At 48.8% G+C, this 20,088-nt stretch overlaps 1 protein-coding gene and 1 long non-coding RNA gene across 2 annotated transcripts; one reads left to right on the top strand and one right to left on the bottom strand.

The window, feature by feature from the left end:
- Positions 1 to 1,487: 1,487 nt before the first annotated feature.
- Positions 1,488 to 18,862, top strand: LOC128782318 (tetraspanin-36-like). Its single transcript, XM_053932583.1, has 7 exons — positions 1,488 to 1,596; positions 13,253 to 13,444; positions 14,325 to 14,399; positions 14,856 to 14,951; positions 15,559 to 15,711; positions 16,646 to 16,729; positions 17,558 to 18,862. Exons 1-7 carry the CDS (start codon positions 1,537 to 1,539, stop codon positions 17,642 to 17,644), a joined length of 747 nt encoding a protein of 248 aa, XP_053788558.1. The 5' UTR covers positions 1,488 to 1,536; the 3' UTR covers positions 17,645 to 18,862.
- On the bottom strand, positions 15,718 to 16,713 carry LOC128782319 (uncharacterized). The gene is made up of 3 exons (XR_008428726.1): positions 16,628 to 16,713; positions 16,303 to 16,489; positions 15,718 to 16,007 (listed from the first exon to the last, which is right to left on the bottom strand). It is a non-coding gene; the product is annotated as an uncharacterized LOC128782319 (long non-coding RNA).
- Positions 18,863 to 20,088: the final 1,226 nt, after the last annotated feature.

Genomic DNA, 20,088 nt, shown 5'->3' with positions numbered 1-20,088 from the left:
ACGCAGATTTCTCTTTTCAGCAGCCAGCAGAGTCTGCTGCCTTTCAAGGCAGCTGCAGCTTAAATTCGTGGGCTGCGGGCAGAGGCTGTCCATAATCTCCCTTTCCTGCTTTCCTGCTGGAGAGCTGGTTCAGCACACCCCCTCCAAAGTCCATCTCCCCCAGAAGACACTGCATTACAGCACTTTTTGCCAGGAAGGGGCAGTGGCAGGAAACTCGTTACCGCTGCATCCTGCAGGGGTGGGTTTAGCTCAGTTCGGGCTGCCAAAGGTCTGCTCTGCAAAACAAACCCCTGCAGTCCTGGGCTGCCAGTCCTGCACCTCCAGCTTGTTTTGTAAAAGCACGAGGCTTGGCTGGTGGGAATTAAGCGACATTTGCAGCTCTCTGCAGCCGTTGAATTCCAATACCTCTCCCCATACCTGCTCAGCTTCACATTCCACCATTTCAGATGTATTCTGAGTGTCCAAACCTGTGTTGTGGAGTCACAGGATGGTTTGGGCTGAAAGGAACCTTTAACACCATCTGGTTCTATCCCTGCCATGGGCAGGGTCACCTCCCACTGTCCCAGGCTGCTCCAAGCCCCGTCCCGCCTGGCCTTGGACACTTCCAGGGATCCAGGGGCAGCCACAGCTGCTCTGGGCACCCTGTGCCAGGGCCTGCCCACCCTCCCAGCCAGCAATTCCCAGTTCCCAATATCCCATCTGTGCCTGCCCTCTGGCAGTGGAAGCCATTGCCTGTGTGCTGTCCCTGCATGCCTTGTCCCCAGTCCCTGTGCAGCTCTCCTGGAGCCCCTTGAGGCCCTGGCAGGGGCTCTGAGCTCTCCCTGGAGCCTTCTCTTGTGCAGCTGAACAGCCCCAGCTCTGCCAGGCTGGCTCCAGAGCAGAGGGGCTCCAGCCCTGGCAGCAGCTCCGGGGCCTCCTCTGGGCTGGCTCCAGCAGCTCCACGTCCTTGTGCTGTTGGAGCCAGGGCTGGGGCAGCTCTGCAGGTGGGCTCTCAGCTGAGCACAGGGGCACAGGGGCAGAATCCCCCCTGCCCTGCTGCCCACGCTGGGGGATCAGCCCAGGACATTGAGTCCAGTTGTTAACCCAGCATGGATCCACATATTCCCACCACCGATCCACATATTCCTGCTGTTCATGGAGCATGTGATTGAGAAGATTGGCTTCAGACAAACCAAAACAGACAGGCTGGATGAAGGGGAGATAGCTGTGGGTTAGCAACCCTGGAAGGCAAATCTGTTGCAAAGCTTTGTGCTGCAGTGAGAGCTTTTCACAGACCTTAGTGTAACTTCGCTGGAAAGTTGCAGAAGTTTTGGGGGCACCAAAAAAACCCAAACCACGCTGAAGTCAACAGTCATTTGCTTTGGCATTTGCTCCCGGCACTCCCTACCCCCTGCTTGGAAATCTGCCTGGTCGGCCACGGGGAAACGCGTCCCGTGGGTGGGCAGGGCAGGGCAGGGCAGGGCAGGGGCGGGCCGGGGGCGGCCCCGCGGGGAGCCGGGGCCGGTGCGGCGGCACAGCCCCCAGAGCTGCGCTGACATGGACTGCGGAGTCATCACCTCCAAGACCGTGCTGCTGCTGCTGAGCCTCGCCTTCTGGGTACCGCGGGGCTGTCCCGGGCCGTGGGGGACGGGGGTCTGGCAGGGGGACACGCTGCCGGGGGACGTGCCCACGATCCCGCAGCGAGCCGGGCCATTGAGCTTGGCTGTGTGCTCGTACATTTCTGTAGCAACGCCTAATTACGTGTTCTTAAAGAACGAGGAGATTTAGGGTTTTAAGTTGCTAAGAAAAAAAAAAAAATAAGGTCATAGCTTGTTACTTTTTTGTTCTTTTTTTTTTTTTTTTTCTTCGTGGCGTGTTTTTAATGTACCCTTTTTTCTAGTAGTGTTTTTAATTAAGGCAGTCTGCAACCACGTTTTGTGATTGGAAGCAAATGGAGCCGCATGGCGAGGGCATTGTACAAGGGCTCTGCTGCACATTTGGGGCGAGGAGACTTTTGGGGAGGAAAACTGCTGAGAACTTTGTTCCAGCTATGTCCTTGGCACAGTTACGGCTTTCCAGATCACTTCCGCGGTAATTATTTACAATCAAGTGGGAAAACGAGGGCGGTTTGTATACTTTTTAGCCTAACCCGCTGGTTGGTTTGGGGGCTTGTGGCACGGCTGCCTCGTAACAGTGGCAGCCTCGTGGTTGTTCGGGAGAGCTGGGGATTGTTCCGGTAACCAGGCTCGGTCATTCCCCCTGCATGGGGAAGTTTGGAAAACCCCCACCATCGCCATGGACCGCCCTGGGACTTGTGTGCTGCGTTCAGGGAAGGGCCGTGTCAGACCTCAGGTGTGTCGGGCCCTGGGCTGGCGGTTCTCGGCTGCTTTGTAGCACCTGGATGTTTTCCAGACGAGGCTTTTCCAGGGATGCTCCAACCTGACGGCGATAGCCAGGGCCTGGAGCTGCTCGGCCCGGGCTGGGCTCAGCATGGCTCTGGCTGTAGCAGGGGCTCTTCCTGAAGAGAAGAACCAGTTTTCCAAGGAGAGACGCTACATGAGGAGAGAAAAAATAAAGCAAAATAAGGAATCCTGCTCGAATTAATCCCTGGGGCCTCGTGGGGTGTGGTGCCGTTTTTGTAAAAACATGACTTGCTGCTGGCTGTGGTGAGGAGCTCGTCCCCTCTGTCCTGTGCCGCCTCCGCGGAGGCCCGGCACAATTTATTGTTGCATGTGCTCCACGCAAATCCTGAGCCTCTGGCACAAATGGAGCTGCAGGCCGAGTCACTGCTGCATGCCAGGTGACGCGATCTCACCGTGTCTGCTTGGTTTGTGGCGATTTTCTTTTGGTTTGTTTTTTGGGTTTTTTTTTGTTTTGTTTTTTTGGGGTTTTTTTTTTGTTGTTTGTTTTTTTTTTTTTTTTTTTTTTTTTGAAGTAGCCACAGAGCACCATTGCAGCATCCCTCTGTTTGTATGTGGAAAGCCTCAGATCAGGTGTACCTCACAGGTGAGCATCGTCGCTTGGCTTTTTGAAAATGAAACAAGAGCCTTACATCCTCCTAGAAATGTCTCTGGTGCTTTTCCTTCTGCTGTAGGAGCACTCTCTAGTTGTGACTGGTCATCTGCGTCCATGGACTGTCAGTAATGATCCTTGTGCACGTCTCTGAATTTGGGGTGACCCAGAGCAGCTCTTTGGGTTGTTTTTCATCCCAGTAAGAGCAGTGCAGCCCAGTACCTGTGGCATTTAGATGCTGCTGCCACCATTATGTGTGGTGACCACATTCCAGCAGTAGAACTGCAGAACCTGGAATTCTGGTTTAGGAGGGTGGAGATGGAGGGACTGATTCTTTTATACTCCTTCAGAACATTTCTAACAGTCAGGGCTCTGTAAGTACAAGGCTCCAGATGATTGTGAAAACAGGATTTGCAAAGAGCATCAGAGCCCTTCTCCAAGGAGTAATTCATGTCCAGACATTGCACGCTGCAGATCTTTCCCAGCTCAGAAATGATTATGGAAAATAATTCACCACCTGCATAGTCAGCAGATGGTGCAGATGTGGTTCTTTGACAGAAGTTATTACTCAAGTATATCCTAAAAAGGCAAAAATCCTCTTTTGGATTTCTGATTGTTATCGTGCAGAGTGAAGGAAGTCAGATGTTCCACAATGACAAATCGAGCTTCCTAAATGAGGTGAAAAAACAGCTTTTCTCCTAAGCTCCAGCCTCAGCACTGTATGCACAGGTCATTCTGCGGGTGAGGGATCTATGCATAATTCCCCCCAAAAACGCAGTGATTAAAGGTTATTTAATTATAAGGTTACCACGGGTGGTGCTTCAGGCTGTGGGAGTTCTTCCCACCTCCTCTTCTGCTCTTTAGCACCTGCCAATTAGGTGCAAGTGAGTGGTTGTTTTGTTGAGTGGGTGCTGGCCTGCTCCCGGTGAAGACTGGGCATGCAGGTTTATCTCATGGGACCAAAAAGAGGGAGAGGAAGGGTCAGAGCAGACCATGATGTTCTTGGCAATGTCTTTTAAGGGGACTTCGCTGGGTGGGATATGATGATCTTTTTGAAGGAGGTGAAATGCTGGGATTCACTTCGTGGTCCAAGGGAAGAAACTGAGAATGTTAAAATCAGCTGGAAGCTTTGTGCTCCAGTATTTCTGTATAACGTGCAGCAAATACCTTCCAGGTCACTTTTAGCCTCAAAGCATCCAGCACCTTGCCCCTGCTCACCTTCAGCTTCATTGTCACTAAGCAGGTCTCTGCCTTCAGAGGGGATTTGGCATTCACCAGTGGTCCTGGGGACTAGGAGCTGGACTTACACCATCCCTGTGGGTCCCCTCCAACGCAAGATATTCTGATTCATCACCAAAGGGCTACCTTAGGTGTTCCTGCAGTGAAAATCCTGTTTGCCCAGATTCCCCTTTCACTTCTAAGCAGAGGTGGGCACTTGCCCAGCCTCCTTGCTTTACTTGCCCAACAGCAGGGAGAAGCATAAGGACAAGTCCCTGCCCAGGCAGCTTTAGCAGGACCAGGGGATTTGAGAGAGCAACGTTTGATCTGCTGACAAGAAGTGCAGCCCCCTGCCATGGGCAGGAACACCTTCCACTACACCAGGTTGCTCAAGGAATCACTATATTGCTGTGGTTCACTTTAAATGATTTTTAGTGATTTGGAGGTAAAAACTTACCCGCAAGAAAAATTCTTGCATGTGTGAATGGTTTGAAATCACTCATGCCAGTAATGAGTACTTTGGGAAGGCTTACTCTGAAACCTCAGTCAGAGAGAAATTTGGATACTTTTAATGGATACTACGTATTGGATACTTTTAATGAACAAGGTATTGGATAGCAAAGATTTTACTGATGAAGGGAAGGGGGAGGTGGTGGGTTCCTTGAGAGTTGGAACCACGGTGGTTTTTAAGGTCCCTTCCAACCCCAGCCATTCTATAATTTAATTTCTAGCTCGTCTCTGAATGATGACAGCAGAGCAGCCACATGATGCAGAGTGGTCACAGGATGGGGCTGATGCCTGGGCACTTTGATGTGACCCTTTTGAGCGTGCCTTGAAAGGGTAAAGTTGCTCCTTGTTTTAAATTACTCTGCCCAAAATCAGGAAGAGGAACTGAACTGACTTTCAGGAAAACGGGCTTTGCTGTATTGCGTAGCAGCCTCACGGACTAAATTAAAACGAAGGGGCTGGTGCTGTGCGGTCAGCAGAGGGGAGGTGTTGGGACAGTGATGCAGATTTGGAGGAACAGCCTCAGCCAGACAGTTCCTGTGGCAGTGAAAGGACCTGTCGGATGGCCGGGCTGTGCATCCATCCCTGAAGGCACTTCGGTCTCCTCAAAGGTCTCCCAGTGTGCAGGTCACCAAAACCAGAGGTTAGCAGGCTGAGAAGGTGGGGGTGATCAGCCTGGAGACAAAGTCATGTGGAGACCACATAACAGCCTTCCAATGTCTGACAGGAGCTGCAAGAGGGATTCTTCATCAGGAGCTGTAGTGATGGGAGAATGGCTTCTCACTGAAAAGAGGGGAAATTCGGGGTAGATGTTGGGAAGGAGTTGTTCCTGTGAGGGTGGTGAGGCACTCCTATAGGTTACCCAGAGAAGCAGAAGCATCCCAGACCAGGGTGGACAGGGCTTGGAGCAACCTGGGACAGTGGAAAGAGTCCCTGCCCATGGCAGGAGGTGGAGCTGGATGCGCTTTACAGGTTGTTCCCACCCAAACCCTTCTGGGATTCTGTAGTTCCATGTTGTGGAAGTGCATGTGGTAATTAGAAGGGGTCAAGAGGTCCCATTTTGGTACCTCTTTAGCAAGATTTAGGATTAGCTCTGCTGTGATTTAGGTGCACCTTGGTTTAGTTGCAGCGTCCGGTGTCTGAGCCTGGAACAGCTGACGGAGAAATTGGGGTGGTTCTGAAGGCAAATATTGAACTACAGGGTGTTTTGTGTCCAGACAGGTTGCTCAGATCCAAAACAGCCTGGCACTGGCTGATAAATCAGTCCGTGCTCAGCTGAAGTTACACTCCCTGCAAGCTCATGCCCTGCAGTCTGTGTATTTGGGGAGAATACGAGTGAAAATGGGGGTTCTGACAAGTGAAAATGGGGGTTCTGACAAGTGAAAATGGGGGCCCTGACAAGTGAAAATGGGTTTCTCCTCCTGGTCCTGCTGCCTCTGTGATTGTGATTAACAGCAGCACCCTATCCCCAAGGCAGGGGTTTAAGCATTAGAATTCATAGGAATTGGGGCAGGATTCCTGGCTTTGCACTGCTGTGCAGTGTCTCCATGAGGACATCCCACCATTTGTGCTTTGTAGGTATGTCCTGGCTTTTAGGGATGGCAAAATAACATTGGAATTAGGCTTGGGGAACAGGAAGCAGTGTGCTAAAACAACCCTTAAGGTGGATATTTACTTAATATAGCTTGAAAACAAGCCCACTACACCCAGAATCCCCTCTGAGTGTGTGGTTTTGCAGCACGTAAATTGAAAGAAAATGTTGGTTTGGGGATTTTTTCTCCTGAAGAAAGAGACATATGTTGTAAGAGCCTTTTGGCAGCTGCTCATTGTTTTCATTTGAGGAAGAAAAGGAAAAAGCAAATGTTTCCCACCATAGCCAACAAGCAGCCCTGAGGTGTGTTTTGAAGGCAGGCTGAAACATGCCCCACAAGTTGTACATACCAGCTGAATATTTAGGTGTAGCAGACCTTGGTGGGTCTGCTGTGCCTTGGTGTAACTTGGCTCTCAGAACAGTTGTCTGGGTTCTGTCCTACCTCTGTAAGCTCATGTGAGGAAACTGATTTGAAGGTTTTAGTTTGAGGGTAATGACTGGCATGAGATTGGCGGGAATTCTCAACTGGGGCTGTCGGTGCTGCTGGAATTGAGGACAGCCTGGTAGGAGCTCACAGCTTTGTTGCTTTTTGCTCCAATCCAAAGCCAACGTGCTGAGTTCAGTATTTTTTTGTTATTTTGTAAATCAGTGCTTTCACAACATGAAGATCTGAGGGAACACAGCAGGTTTGTGACTAACAGGAGACCCATCCTGCCTCCAGCCCTGGCTCCAACAGCACAAGGACGTGGAGCTGCTGGAGCCAGCCCAGAGGAGGCCCCGGAGCTGCTGCCAGGGCTGGAGCCCCTCTGCTCTGGAGCCAGCCTGGCAGAGCTGGGGCTGTTCAGCTGCACAAGAGAAGGCTCCAGGGAGAGCTCAGAGCCCCTGCCAGGGCCTCAAGGGGCTCCAGGAGAGCTGCACAGGGACTGGGGACAAGGCATGCAGGGACAGCACACAGGCAATGGCTTCCACTGCCAGAGGGCAGGCACAGGTGGGAGATTGGGAACTGGGAATTGCTGGCTGGGAGGGTGGGCAGGCCCTGGCACAGGGTGCCCAGAGCAGCAGCTTTGCTTGCTCCTCTGTGGCTGTGCTTGCCCAGATGATGCTGTCCGTGCCCATGGCAGGGCCAGTGAGCACAAGCTGAAGCACAGGATGGTCCCTCTGAACATCAGAAACCTTTTCCGCTGCGAGAGTGACCACGCACGAGCGAACACCGTCCTGGGTGAAGCCAGAGAACACAAATGTGGCAGTACCTGATTTACCATTTAGAGAAATTAATACCGTAAGCAGGGTAGGAAACGGCAGCTGAACCTTCCAGCTGGCAGAGTTCTAAATCCAGCAGGGAAAATGGAGAGAAAATTGTGCGCGTGGGATGGGAGGTGCTGAGTTGGGGTCACTCTCACTGCTGGGAGAAACCAGCTTTGCCTCAGGCCAAGGGAGACCCTCATTTCTGGGAAGTGCCTGGTCCATGTGGGCCAAGTGGAGTTTTAAACTGGTTAAAATGAGGATAAAGTGAGGAAAGCTTTCTCAAAAATGCCCAGTGCCTTTCTTTTCCCCTAGAAAAGAATACCTGTTGCCTCCCTGAAAATGGAGTAGTGCAGCAGCCAGGGAGGACTTGAAACTGTGGCAGTGAATGGGAAGAACAAATCTTGTAGTACAATAAATCAGCAAGGGAGCCAGATAGTGATTCCCTTTGCCATGCAAGCTGGCTGTTGGGTCATAAAATACATTATTTATGGAGGAAATGTGCAAAACCTTTTGAGCAGAAGATTTACCTGTCAAGGTAAATCAAAAACACTTCTTGTACACTGAAAAATTAAGCCAAAAAACAAAGGCATGGAGTGTCTTCTGTGTTAAGGAGAGGATGGGCAGCTGTAACTTGAGACCAGTGTTGCTGGAGGCTTATTCTAGATATGAGAGACATGGGGGCAGCACAGTAGTAATAACTGTAATTGGCAAAGTAATAATTGAAGAATAATTGACATAATAATTTGCATCTGACTATGCAAAGATACTGGTAAAAAAAGTGGGATTTGAGCCTTAAAATTAACTTAGGCAGCTCTGTGAGCTGACTGTCTAACAATGAGTTAGGTGGCAGTGGTTCAGAAAGGGTTTGTGTGGATATTCATAGTTCTTCCAGGTTTGTTTTTTTTTTTTGCAGTAGTTTGTTGTAGAAGACAGCTGCTCTTACTGTGTCATGAAAAATGGCATTCTTTCTCTTACCTGTCTTTGCCCATAGAAAGTTAATGACACAGGGAGAAGTCCAGCCAGCCTGAGTTTTGTGCTGTTGTGGATATTAGTGCTGGCCCTGGGAAAGTCCCGTTGGACAAAGGAGAAATGTCTGTAGGTCTCATAGCCTCATTTTTTTCCTGTATAGAGGCTGCATCATGCTGGACACATGGGGGGAATTCGGAATTCACCCTTGTTCTTAAGCTTCTCCTTTTAACACTACAGCTTTGTTACTCTGTATTTTTAATTTTCCAGCCTTTTCAAAAGAAAGCCTCATGCCAGTTTACAGTAACAGATCAAATCATAGAATCAACACGCTGGAAATGGGAGGATGCTGGGAGAAACCTTTTAAAAAGTACCCCCAAATCCTCCAAGCGGCAGACACTGCCTTTTAACATCATAGCTGGTAGTTTGGCTACTTTGCTGTACCTTATCTGGGTTTGGCAGGGGAAAAGAAGCCTGTGCTGATAACTGTGAACGAACAGTAACCTCTGTTCTCAGCCATCACATAAGGCTGGCTTATGAAAACAGAGAAGTAAAGGTGGAAAAGCACCTGTTCTGCCTCACTGATAGAAAAAGAAATATACATAGAGAGAGATATAGATAGATAATTTGCATATATTTCAGAGCAGTGGTATAGAGGAAGCTTTAAGCAGCCTCTTCTATGTCTGTGATTAAGTGGCATGAAGTATTTGCATGGCTATAAGCCTCCTGAAAAGGGTAGGGGCTTTTTGGTCATGAGCATATAAAAACAGTGGAACACAAAGTAAGAGGCTTGTTGCATTTAAAAAAAAAATACATAAAATTAGTGTTTTCCAGCAGCTGTCCTGTTCTGCGTCAGTGAGACAGTGCAGGGTTTCATGGGCAGGAGTGAATATTCACAGTGCTGTGTGTGTGTTATGTGACTGAGAGTCCCCCCTTGTTGTGTTTGTCCTCTGTGCACCTGCTGGCTCAGCTAAGTGTGGAGGGGCTTGGTGAGCCCGGGCCCTGCCCAAACCTCTGCCTGGGAAAATCTGGTGACTGTCACAGCTTGGCTTTCTTCTCACTCAGCCCCGAGGAGTTCACTTTTTTCATGCTCAAATAGTTTTTCTGCTTTCTGTCAAGGGCGTGGGATATGAAAAATTGATTCTGGCACTAGGTCCTTGAAGGGTGCAAGCCGTGGTGGGTGAGGCAGCCAAGGCGGCTGCAGCTCCGTTGCCCAGCTGTGAAAAGGGGTTTTCTTGCAAAATTTCCTTTCCCCTCATCTTGCCATCATGTCTTAAGGAAGTCACCAGCACTGTAAAGAAACAGCAGCAGCTTCCTGGTGGCCTGGTGAGTCAGTGTGCGTGGGCAGGACAGGGTCAGGGGTGGGTGTTGTGCTGGCTGTGGGTGGCCCAGGGGAGCTGCTTCTCCCACGTCCACCTTGAGTCACCCCAGGCTGCCCGTGCCGGGGTTTGCGCCCGCATGGTGGGAGCCTGCTGGGCACTGGCTGGCTGCAAGCACGCTGACAAGCAGGAGACCGACAAAAAGCGTGACAAGAAGTGCATTTCTTGGCATAATCCTGGCATCCTTGTGTGTCATTTTAGATGGGTTTGAGGAGGTGGTTGACTAATTGTGGAAAAGGAGGTATTTGATCTATTCCTCCTCAAAAGGAATTGCTCAAACTGGCCTTTGTGTTTCTGGGATTGTTTATTTCTTGAGATCTAACAGAAACCTAATCAGACATACTTTAAGATCCATCTCTTGCAATGCAAAGGACTTGTCCTTCTAGAGAAGTACATCTTAGTACATCTTCATCTTAGATCTAGAAATGGGCTGTAGGTCTTGTGATGTTGAGGTGAAAAAAATCCCTCCACCGGATTTTGAATTTGCCTTAAATTCTGGAAAGGCTTAAGGGAAGAGTTCTGATTTAAGTTCTGAAGTATTTTTCATCTTTGCTTTCAAAACTTGTCTCTGGGACTCACCTGCAAAAATCAGGGAAGAGGTCATTAGCTGTGATGCCTTCCATTCCTAAGTGACCCTGCTCTTCAAGGCTTCAGAATTCTTCCCACTGAATTAAAATTCATGGGTGAAGTTGTGGCAATATTTGTGGTCATCTTCCTTTAAGTCTTTTCCCAAAGACTTCTGGTTTTGCCTCATTACACTTCCTTTTTCTGCTTGGACGCAGAAGTTTGGAAATTTTAGTAGACTTCTTGCTGGTTGTGCTTTGACCAGAAACAAGGCAATCCTGAGTATTGCAATAGAACCCACTGTGAAAGTGCTTCATATTTGAGTTCCTTGAACTTAACACTTGACCTCCTGGTTTGTCTTGCAGTCATGGAGCTTTGCTGGTCTTGGTTTTAGGGACCTTTTGTCAATTGGCTTCATAATGTATTCATTTTTTTTTCTTAATTTGTGGCAGCCTTTTCTTGCAGCAAAGTCTTTCTTAGCTCCCCGCAGCTGTTTGGTCTTCAGCGTGTCCTGTGCTGCTTCCTTTGTATTGCCTGTTGAGCACACTGGAAATGGATGGAAAATGGAGTATGGATGAAAAATGGAGAATGTTTCTCCCCCATGGTGGAGAGGGGCTTTGGAAAAGAGACTGGAGTGACAGGACAAGAGGGAATGCCTTCCCACTGCCAGAGGGCAGGGTGGGATGGGATATTGGGAAGGAATCATTCCCTGCGGTGGTGGTGAGGCCCTGGCACGACTTTGCTTACCCCTCCATGACTGTCCTTGACAGATGATGCTGTTTCAGAGCAGAGAGTAGGTGGACAGACACGTGCATCCAGCATTCCAGGCCAGAAATACAGGATACACGTTTTGAGTCGTGCACCTTCATTCTTTTTCTGCAACTGAAGGCAAAAGAGGATGGAGGTGATGTGTCCCCACCTCCACCTTTACTATGGCAGCAGCTCTCTGGCCACAGAGACAAACAACTTTCCCAGAACAATGCCTGGGAAAGGTTGTGAGAAGATCAGAGAAAAGAGTGAGAAACAATTCTCATCTTCACTTGCTGCACCTGGTGTTGTGAACCTGTGGAATATGTTTACCAAAGGGTGATTTCTTAATTAGCCAGTGGTGATGCTGTTTTGATTGGAGGACAATCAATTCCACATGTAGCAAACTAGGGTATAAAAAAGCAATGGGTTTCTTAATAAATTAAATTATCAGCCTTGTGTGAATACATGGAGTCTATGTCGATTATTACCCAGCCAGGGGCCCATTGCTGTAACACTTTACTGCTGTTGCCATTCCAAGGATTTTTCCTGTCCCCCTTTCAGTTCAGGAACAGAGTATTGGAAGAGAAGGTGAGGTTGCTCCTCCTCAACTCCTCACTCCCGTGGTGAAGTGAGAAGGTCGTGGTGCCCTTTGAGACAAAGTGGTCTCATGCTTTCCCTGAATCCCTAAAAAGGGGTGTCAGGAGAAAGCTATGGTCACCCTACACCTGTAGATGGGGAAATAGGAAAAAGATTTTCCTCAAAGAGAGGAAAAATGAAAGGAAGCTTTAGCAACCACTTTAATCATCAGCATATCTGAAAACCCAGTGCATGTGGAGAAGAAAAACAAATAACGTGTTGAGAATTGGTGATCCTATTCCTTTTCCTGATAACCCACTTTGCAGAGGACCTGCTATATCTGAGCCCCAGTGCAGCAGGATCTTGCAGGTCCTGTACTAAATGTCTGGCTCCATCACTTGGTGCCTCTAACCCCAGTAATTCTGAGGTACAGACAGCATCTGGGAATGCGAGATTATGGGATGGGAACTGTCTGAAACAAAAGATGTTCCTGCACTTGGAGGTAATTGAAAGGCAGGCAGCAGACCTGGCTGGAGGGGAAAGAGCCAAACAAGGTCAAGGAATTAGCAAGTCCTAGCTCCAGCATGAGGAGTGTTTGATTAATTAAAACGTACAGTGCTGGGGAGGTAACAAACTGCTCCAAGGCTGTGTGATGAAATCCTGCTGTGACCTGTTGAAAACAAACCGGCTGGTTTCCCTTAAGTTTCCAGAATGTGAATACGGAGGGTGCTTCATTTTCCTTGTGCTGCAGGATTACAGAGGGTGGATGAGCCATCCTGATTCTTGAGAGAATTTTTTTTGTGCCATCAATAAGGGCATGGCTGAGTCTTGTGGTGTTGTTTCCAGGGCTATACCCAGTCCAGTGGGTAAAAATCTTTGGTCTCCAGGGCAGCTGCTACTGGTGCACTCTGCCATGGCCTCAAATCAGCAAAACATCCTTCTGGGAGAGAGATTATTTTAGAGGTTGCAGAAAGCTGTTTCCTCCAGGAAAAGGAGGGACTGTTTTGCTGAGACTAGGTACATTTGTGCCTGCCGTAGTGGGTAATGAGAATGCAAAGGATGAATTTTTCTAAAAAAAAAAAAAAAAAACCAAAAAAAGAAACAACAAACAAACAAAACAACCCTGTAGTGATCTGATTCCTACTAATGCAGCCTTGGGCGGGATGTAGTGTGAGCTTGGCATTCTGCAAAGACACTGATGCAGGTCTACAGACACCAGCCTTTCAGCTCAGCTCCCGTGGTGCCTTACTAGCAGGGGAGCGATACAGTGAATTTTGTCTTCTCTGTGTTCAAGTTTGAATGCCTAGATTAGGTAATAGTTTCAGATTCAGCGTTTTTCCCATCTAGTTCTTTGCACACTGTAGCCATTATTTCTAAAATCACTATTAGAAAACAATCCATGATTAGTTTCCAGGTCAGATGCTTAATAAATAGCTGCTAATCACTTTTCCTTACTGCATTTCAGGCGGCAGCTGCAGGCCTCAGCTATGTTGGGGCGTACGTCATCAACACCTACAAGAGCTACGACAACTTTCTGCAGGACAAGTACGCCCTGCTGCCAGCTGTGATCATCATTTGCGTGGCCGTGGTGATGTTCATCATCGGGCTGATCGGCTGCTGCGCCACCTTCCGCGAGTCTCGGGTCGGCCTGGGGCTGGTGAGTGTCACCGCGGCTGTCACTGCGACGGTCCGTGGGTGTCGCCTGCCTCCCGCTGGCAGGGGAGGCGGAACGAAAGGAAAGGTCGCGGCGATACGCGCCGCTGAAGCACTGGCGGCTGAGATGCTCTGGTCAGCCTCAGCTGGCTCAGGGAAGATGAGTGCGGGGAGCAGCAAGTTTCGAGGAGTGAGGTGGTGAAGGAACAGGAGGAAATGCGAGTTTCTAAGCAGGCAAACCAGTTGTGTATCCATTTTTCTGCTGACTTCGATCCTCTGAGTGCTGAAAGCATGCCTTGACTGCTCACAGAATTGCTTTTAAAAACCCAGAAAGGTTCACTTAGAGTAGCTTCATGCCCAGAGTCAAGCTCAGAAGGCAGTGTGAGCCCAACAAGCGGTGCACAATGTACCTAACTCAGCTGCTGGTTGATCTGTGCGCTCGCCCCTTTGACATCACCTTGTCAAGTGTTCCCTAGGCTCTTCACACAGGTCACGTCGCGGCAGTGTTCAGGATCAGGCACAGAGCCTGTGGAGCCACAGTCATCGCCCCAGCCATGCACAATAATCCCCAAAACATTTGGGTTGCAAAGGACCTTAAAGCTCATCCAGTTCCGACCCCTTTTCCATGGGCAGGGACAGCATCCACTAGACCAGCCAATACCACCACGTTGCTCCAAACCCTGTCCAACCTGGCCTTGAACAATTCTAGGGGTGAGGCAGCCACAGCTTCTCCTACTCTAAATTATCTTCTGAGAACTATTTTGATTGGAGAGGCAGTAAGAGATAATGATCACTTACTGCTGTAAATTAATGTGAAGTGTATTGTGCAGTTGAGTTCAAGTGCTGTGGGATTCTCTCTTAATGTCTCTCTTTTTTGTTTTCAGTTCTTGGCCATTATCCTGGTTATCTTCATTGCAGAAGTGTCCGCTTTTGTCTTGGGATTTGTTTACAGGGAAAAGGTAAATTACGAATTAACAACTCTGTCCCAACAAAAAAGTAGAGAGTAGATTTCACATTGTTTTATCATTCCAATTTATCTGGTTGTTTTGGTTTTTTTTTTACTTCATCCCCTGTCCTACAACCTGCAGAGCAAATGGGAACGGGGATGTTTTTGTTGGGAACACGGTGAATATATAAAGTACCTGGCAGATATCATAACAGTCTCTGAGTTGGATTAAACAGTTGCTGATGCTCCCAAAGGAGGGCTTTTCCATCAAGGGCGGCAAGCTTCTACCCAGGAACATGATTCCGGCTAAGTGCCACCTGAATTTTGTCTAAAACATTGCTTCATCTTTCTTATTTCTGATTTTTTCCCCCTGACTTATTTGGGATACAGATCTTTTGCAGTTTCCACCAGATAAAAATTTTAGTTCTTGCATTAAAATCATCTGCGTTGTTTTTCTCTCTCTAAACAGGTAAAAACTGATGTGCAAGGTACAATGCGCTCAGTCTTTGAGAAGTATGATGGCAAAAACTCAGAGTCTGCAGTTGTGGATTACTTGCAAGAGCAGGTAAGAAAATATTTAAGCATTGTTTGGAAAAGAACAGTTGGGTCCTAAACGAGGAATTTAGGCTGGGAAAGGAGGGGAGAGGATGAGTGGGGCAGTATCCTGGAACTTGTCGCTGTCTTTAGCATCCAGTTCTCCAAGGCAGCTGAGGGTGCCCCTCACTTTGCAGTGTTCAGGCTCTGGGTGTGAAGTTATGTAGTGAGGGATGTGGTTGATGTGAGTGACATTTGCATCACAGCAAATAAGTCCGTATGAGTAACTGCTGCTGAGAACACCGCACCATAAAAATAGTGAGATGATGGAAGACTCTACCCTGCAACTTGTCACCTTCCTGTTGGAGCTTTCAGAAAGGATAAACTAAGAGGGATGTAATAATCTGTGAAGGAGATTGATTTATTACATCTGTGGTTGTTTTCCTGAAGCACCGCTGCTTGTAAATCTGCTGCGAACTACTGGCAGCTCTGGCTATGCCTAAGAGAGGTTCAACTCACCACGAGCATTCATATATATGAATTATATATATATATATATATATCTCAAAAGTAACTAGTAATACATATGTATAATGCTATATAACACAACTGCTGTGCCTCTGTCCTGTGTTTGGTAGCTTCACTGCTGTGGGGTTAAGAACTACAGTGACTGGACGACCACCCAGTGGTTTAATTCCACTGGGAACAACAGTGTCCCCCAGAGCTGCTGCCAGCAAGAGGCCAAGAACTGCACCGGGCACCTGGATCAGCCGCAGGAACTCAACACACGGGTGAGGATGAGGGGCTCGGTTTGGGCCATGTTCAGTTAGGCCATGTTCCATTTTTCAGCCAGGTGGAACCGTGGAGGGAAGCACGCCAGGCAGAGTTTAGGGATATGGCCATAGCTGTAGTTGTTGAAACAGGTCTGGGGCAGGGGAACAGACTGATCTGGGATTGACCACGCTGAATCTGGAGGATGACGATGCTCTGAGGGCTGGAGCCCCTCTGGGCAGAGCTGGGGCTGTTCAGCTGCACAAGAGAAGGCTCCAGGGAGAGCTCAGAGCCCCTGCCAGGGCCTCAAGGTTGCCTGTAAGGAAGATGAGGTCAAACATTTTAGCAGGGCCTGTTGCAAAAGGACAAGGGGTAATGTTTTTAAGCTAGAAGAGGATCAGTGTAGATCAGATATGAGGATGGGCAAGCCCTGGCACAGGTTGCCCACAGGAGCTGTGGCTGCCTGTGGATCCCTGGAAGGCCAGGCTGGACAGGGCTTGGAGCAACCTGGGATAGTGGAAGGTGTCCTTGCCCATGGGAGGGGATGGAACTGAATGATCCTTAAAGTCCCTTCCAACCCAAACCATTCTGTGATTCTATTAACTCCATACCAGGTTCTCCAGTCTGGGGATAAGCCGCTAAGTTGACTTCTGTAGGTATCATAGATGGCCATTCTGGCTCTGCATTTTGGGCTCTTGTTTAAATGACTGAGCTAGAGGAAATCCAGATGCAGCAAATGTCAGTAAATGCCACTCTCTCAGCGCCTCTCCTCACGCAGGAGGAAATAAGCCAGCAGGTCTGGAAGACAAGAATGGAGTTCCTCAGACCTGCAGCGCTGATTAGGCAGGCCTTACCAGGCGCTGCTTCCTTGGGAGAGCTGGGGGTGGAAATAATAAAAACTTCCAGCTGGATGAACACCTTTTAACGTGTTTTTACCTCTCTCTTTCGTGGCAGGGCTGTGCACAGGAGCTGGAGTCTGGGCTGCAGAGCGTTATCAGCTATGCCATGCTTGTAATCCTGGGGTTTGCCATCGTAAAGGTAAACGCTCCTGTCTCTTCCCTCATGGAAAATAGCGCTGTTTGCCCTTGGATCTCAGGTCTTTTTCATCTTCATTATCCTAACAGCCCTACAGCTTTCTTCTGCTTTTGAAGTAGATTCAGTGCTATGTTCCTCAGTTGTGTTTTTCCAGCTGTCTCCATTTCATCTGCCTCGCAATGACAGGAGGGATTCAGAAGATAGTTAGGGGATTTGGGATGGAAATTCAATGTGGAATCCATTTTATCATAGTCACAGAATCCCAGGATGGTTTGGGTGTTAAGGGACCTCAAAGCCCATCCAGTCCCACCCCCTGCCATGGACAGGGACACCTTCCACCTCCACAGGATGCTCCACACCCCGTGCAGCCTGGCCTTGGACACTTCCAGGGATCCAGGGGCAGCCACAGCTGCTCTGGGCACCCTGTGCCAGGGCCTGCCCATCCTCCCAGCCAGCAATTCCTTCCCAGTATCCCATCCATCCCTGCCCTTCCTGGTGGGAAGCCATTCCTCTCACTCATTGTCTGAAGGTGTGCTTAAATAGTTTGGAGAACTCATTTTATCCCAGAACGATCCTAGCCTTTTGCTGAAATTTTCCCCATGGCAAGATAACTAGTAATTAATGTGAATGTATTAATTAATGGAGCAAACCGGAGAGGAAACACTCCAGCCGGAACTATTACTGTGAATTGGTATGCAAAAATAACGCTTTCTGTAGGTGTATTTTTAGTTTTTTTCATATGATGAAGTCATCTCTGTGTAGGTGTTTAGTCTGACAACTGAAACAGAAACACAGCAGGACTAAGGCCCTTGTGCACTCCCTCTTTTCCAGTTCTTCGGCATGCTGAGCATCTGTGTGCTTACTTGCAAGAAAGAAGAAAGTGGATATCAGCCTCTTTACTCAGGGGTGTTTGCTTAATAAACTGAAAAGAACAATCTTGCTTCCTGATGATGAAACTGACTTGTGATCATACCACAGCTTTCTGAAACATTATGCTAAGTTTGGGCCTGCGACTACAGGTAGCACCGGGTGGTGCAGTAGGCTCCAGAAAGAAACTTTCTTCTGATATTCTTTCCTCTGCCCTGAAAACATGCAGCAGAAACTTTATCTTTTAATCAGTAAACTGGTGGAGACCACAGGAGGGGTTTCAGTTGCCTGCACAAACCTCAGATCATTCCCATGACCTGGTTTAAACAACAAAAGAAACTTCTGAATGCCGGGTTTAAATACTCCTCATAGGCATGGGGATCTGTAGTACGTTTTTTTCTGTATCTGATTGTGCAGTTTCAGGGTTTTTCCCCCTTTCTTATGTCACATGTTGTAATTTTGTTTACTGCAGAGGTTGTTAGTGCAAGACAACCCCCACGCTTAAAGTCTAGAACAAGCATTTGTGTGGTTGTTTGGAGCAGCTAGGAAACATGAAAAACCCCAGGTTTTGAGCTTTTGGGCTCAGAACTCTCTTTGGTTTGTTTTTAATCTCTTAATTATTGACATTAAAAACTCCTTATGAAGCAGAGAGCTTTTGAACATTTTCTTCCTCCTTTTTCTGTGGTTTGCCTGGGGGAATTAGTGCCACATTTCCACCCTGACTGTTCTTCTCTGCTAAAATATTAAGATGTATTCTTGTACAAAGCTATTTCAATAATCTGCTGTAGTGCTGCTTTTGCACATTTTCTGTTCTCCTTAATTCTGCTGGACACAGACTGGATTGCATTCCTGCTTTAACACAGTCCTTCAACTCGTTTGTATGTTATTCTGTTTATAAGCTCTTCAGGATTTTGGGGATAGAGAAGAGAGGGAACTGTGAGCTTTTATGTATCAGGGAATTGTGGCAAAGCAACAGAGATTCTGCTGATTCCTTCCTTGGGAGAGATAAGCAGCCTGTCCTTAACAAAATAAACCTTTATATTTGTAGCTAATAAGAAAAAAAAAAAAAAAGTAGCTTGGGATCAGTGTAAACTGTTTAATTATCTCCATCCCTACCCCACGAGAAAAAAGAAGGCGATGGGTGATGCTGGTGTGTGATGGGAGACACACCAGCGTAAGCATGTGTATGTTGAAAAATGAGTTTTTACCGAGGGCTTTGTCTTCTGTTAAATGCTGAAATAAACTGAACTTACACAACCAAGTAATAAATGGTGCGGCGGCTGTTGTTCGATGCTATCCTAATTCCCGGAGGGAGTAAAGGCCTCAGGGGCGGAACCGGAGCGGGGTGGGGGCGCTGAGGGCGCTCAGAGAGATCCTGCCCGGCTCCGATCAGCAATTCCGCCTTCCGCCCTTCTTTCCCGCTCCCCTCAGCGGTCCTGCCTTCCCTTCCCGCTGCGTTTCGGCGATCCCGGCTCCCTTCTCACCCAGCTCTGCTCAGCAATTCCGCCTTTCGCTACCGCTCCCCTCAGCGATGCCGCCTCCCTTCGCGCCCGGCTCTCCTCAGCGCCCCGGCCTCCCTCAGGGATTCCCGCCTTCCCTTCCCGCCCGGTTCCCTGACCGTTCCCCTCAGCAACCCCGCCTTCCGCCCTTCCTTCCCGTTCCCCTCAGCAATCCCGCCTTCCGCCCTTCCTTCCCGTTCCCCTCAGCAATCCCGCCTTCCGCCCTTCCTTCCCGTTCCCCTCAGCAATCCCGCCTTCCGCCCTTCCTTCCCGTTCCCCTCAGCAATCCTGCCTTCCTTCCCGTTCCCCTCAGCGATGCCGCCTCCCTTCGCGCCCGGCTCTCCTCAGCGCCCCGGCCTCCCTCAGGGATTCCCGCCTTCCCTTCCCGCCCGGTTCCCTGACCGTTCCCCTCAGCAACCCCGCCTTCCTTCCCGTTCCCCTCAGCAACTCCGCCTTCCTCCCCGTTCCCTTCAGCGATCCCGCCTTCAGCGATCCCGCCTTCCGCCCTTCCTTCCCGCTCCCCTCAGTGATCCCGCCCCCCTTCCTCGCTACTACCCTTTCTGCCCTGCTTGCCTCAGCAGTTCCCCACCTTCCCTTCCCTTCCCTTCCCTTCCCTTCCCTTCCCTTCCCTTCCCTTCCTTCCCTTCCCTTCCCTTCCCTTCCCTTCCCTTCCCTTCCTTCCCTTCCCTTCCCTTCCCTTCCCTTCCCGCTCTGGTCAGCGTTCCCGCCCTTTATGACCTTCAGGTTTTTTCTCGCCTTTTGTAAACGTAACTTATGTGAAATTATTTGTACAAGAGGAGTTTGCCTAGTGAAGGAAAGAACCTGTTTCAATCTGTGCGTTAAGATTACATCATCCAAATAAATGTGTATTAAGTGGGCGGAGAATATGCAGTAAGTGGGCGTGTTCATGTGAATTTTACTGTATAACAGATGCAACTTTTAACCCTTTGGTAAGCTGATCAGTTGGAACGTCCTCGCACGCTGCGCTGAATAAAC

This window comes from Vidua chalybeata, chromosome Z (genome assembly GCF_026979565.1).
Source record: "Vidua chalybeata isolate OUT-0048 chromosome Z, bVidCha1 merged haplotype, whole genome shotgun sequence".
NCBI classification, from domain to species: domain Eukaryota; kingdom Metazoa; phylum Chordata; class Aves; order Passeriformes; family Viduidae; genus Vidua; species Vidua chalybeata.
The sequence above is the reverse complement of the archived record's forward strand: the minus strand, read 5'-3'. Positions and strand labels throughout refer to the sequence as shown.

Excerpts from the sequence above, each read along its gene's own strand:
- LOC128782318 (XM_053932583.1), top strand. The coding sequence starts at position 1,537 with ATGGACTGCGGAGTCATCACCTCCAAGACCGTGCTGCTGCTGCTGAGC. Across the intron at positions 1,597-13,252 it reads TGCTGAGCCTCGCCTTCTGG|GCGGCAGCTGCAGGCCTCAG; the intron begins GTACCGCGGGGC and ends ACTGCATTTCAG. Across the intron at positions 14,952-15,558 it reads TGGATTACTTGCAAGAGCAG|CTTCACTGCTGTGGGGTTAA; the intron begins GTAAGAAAATAT and ends TGTGTTTGGTAG.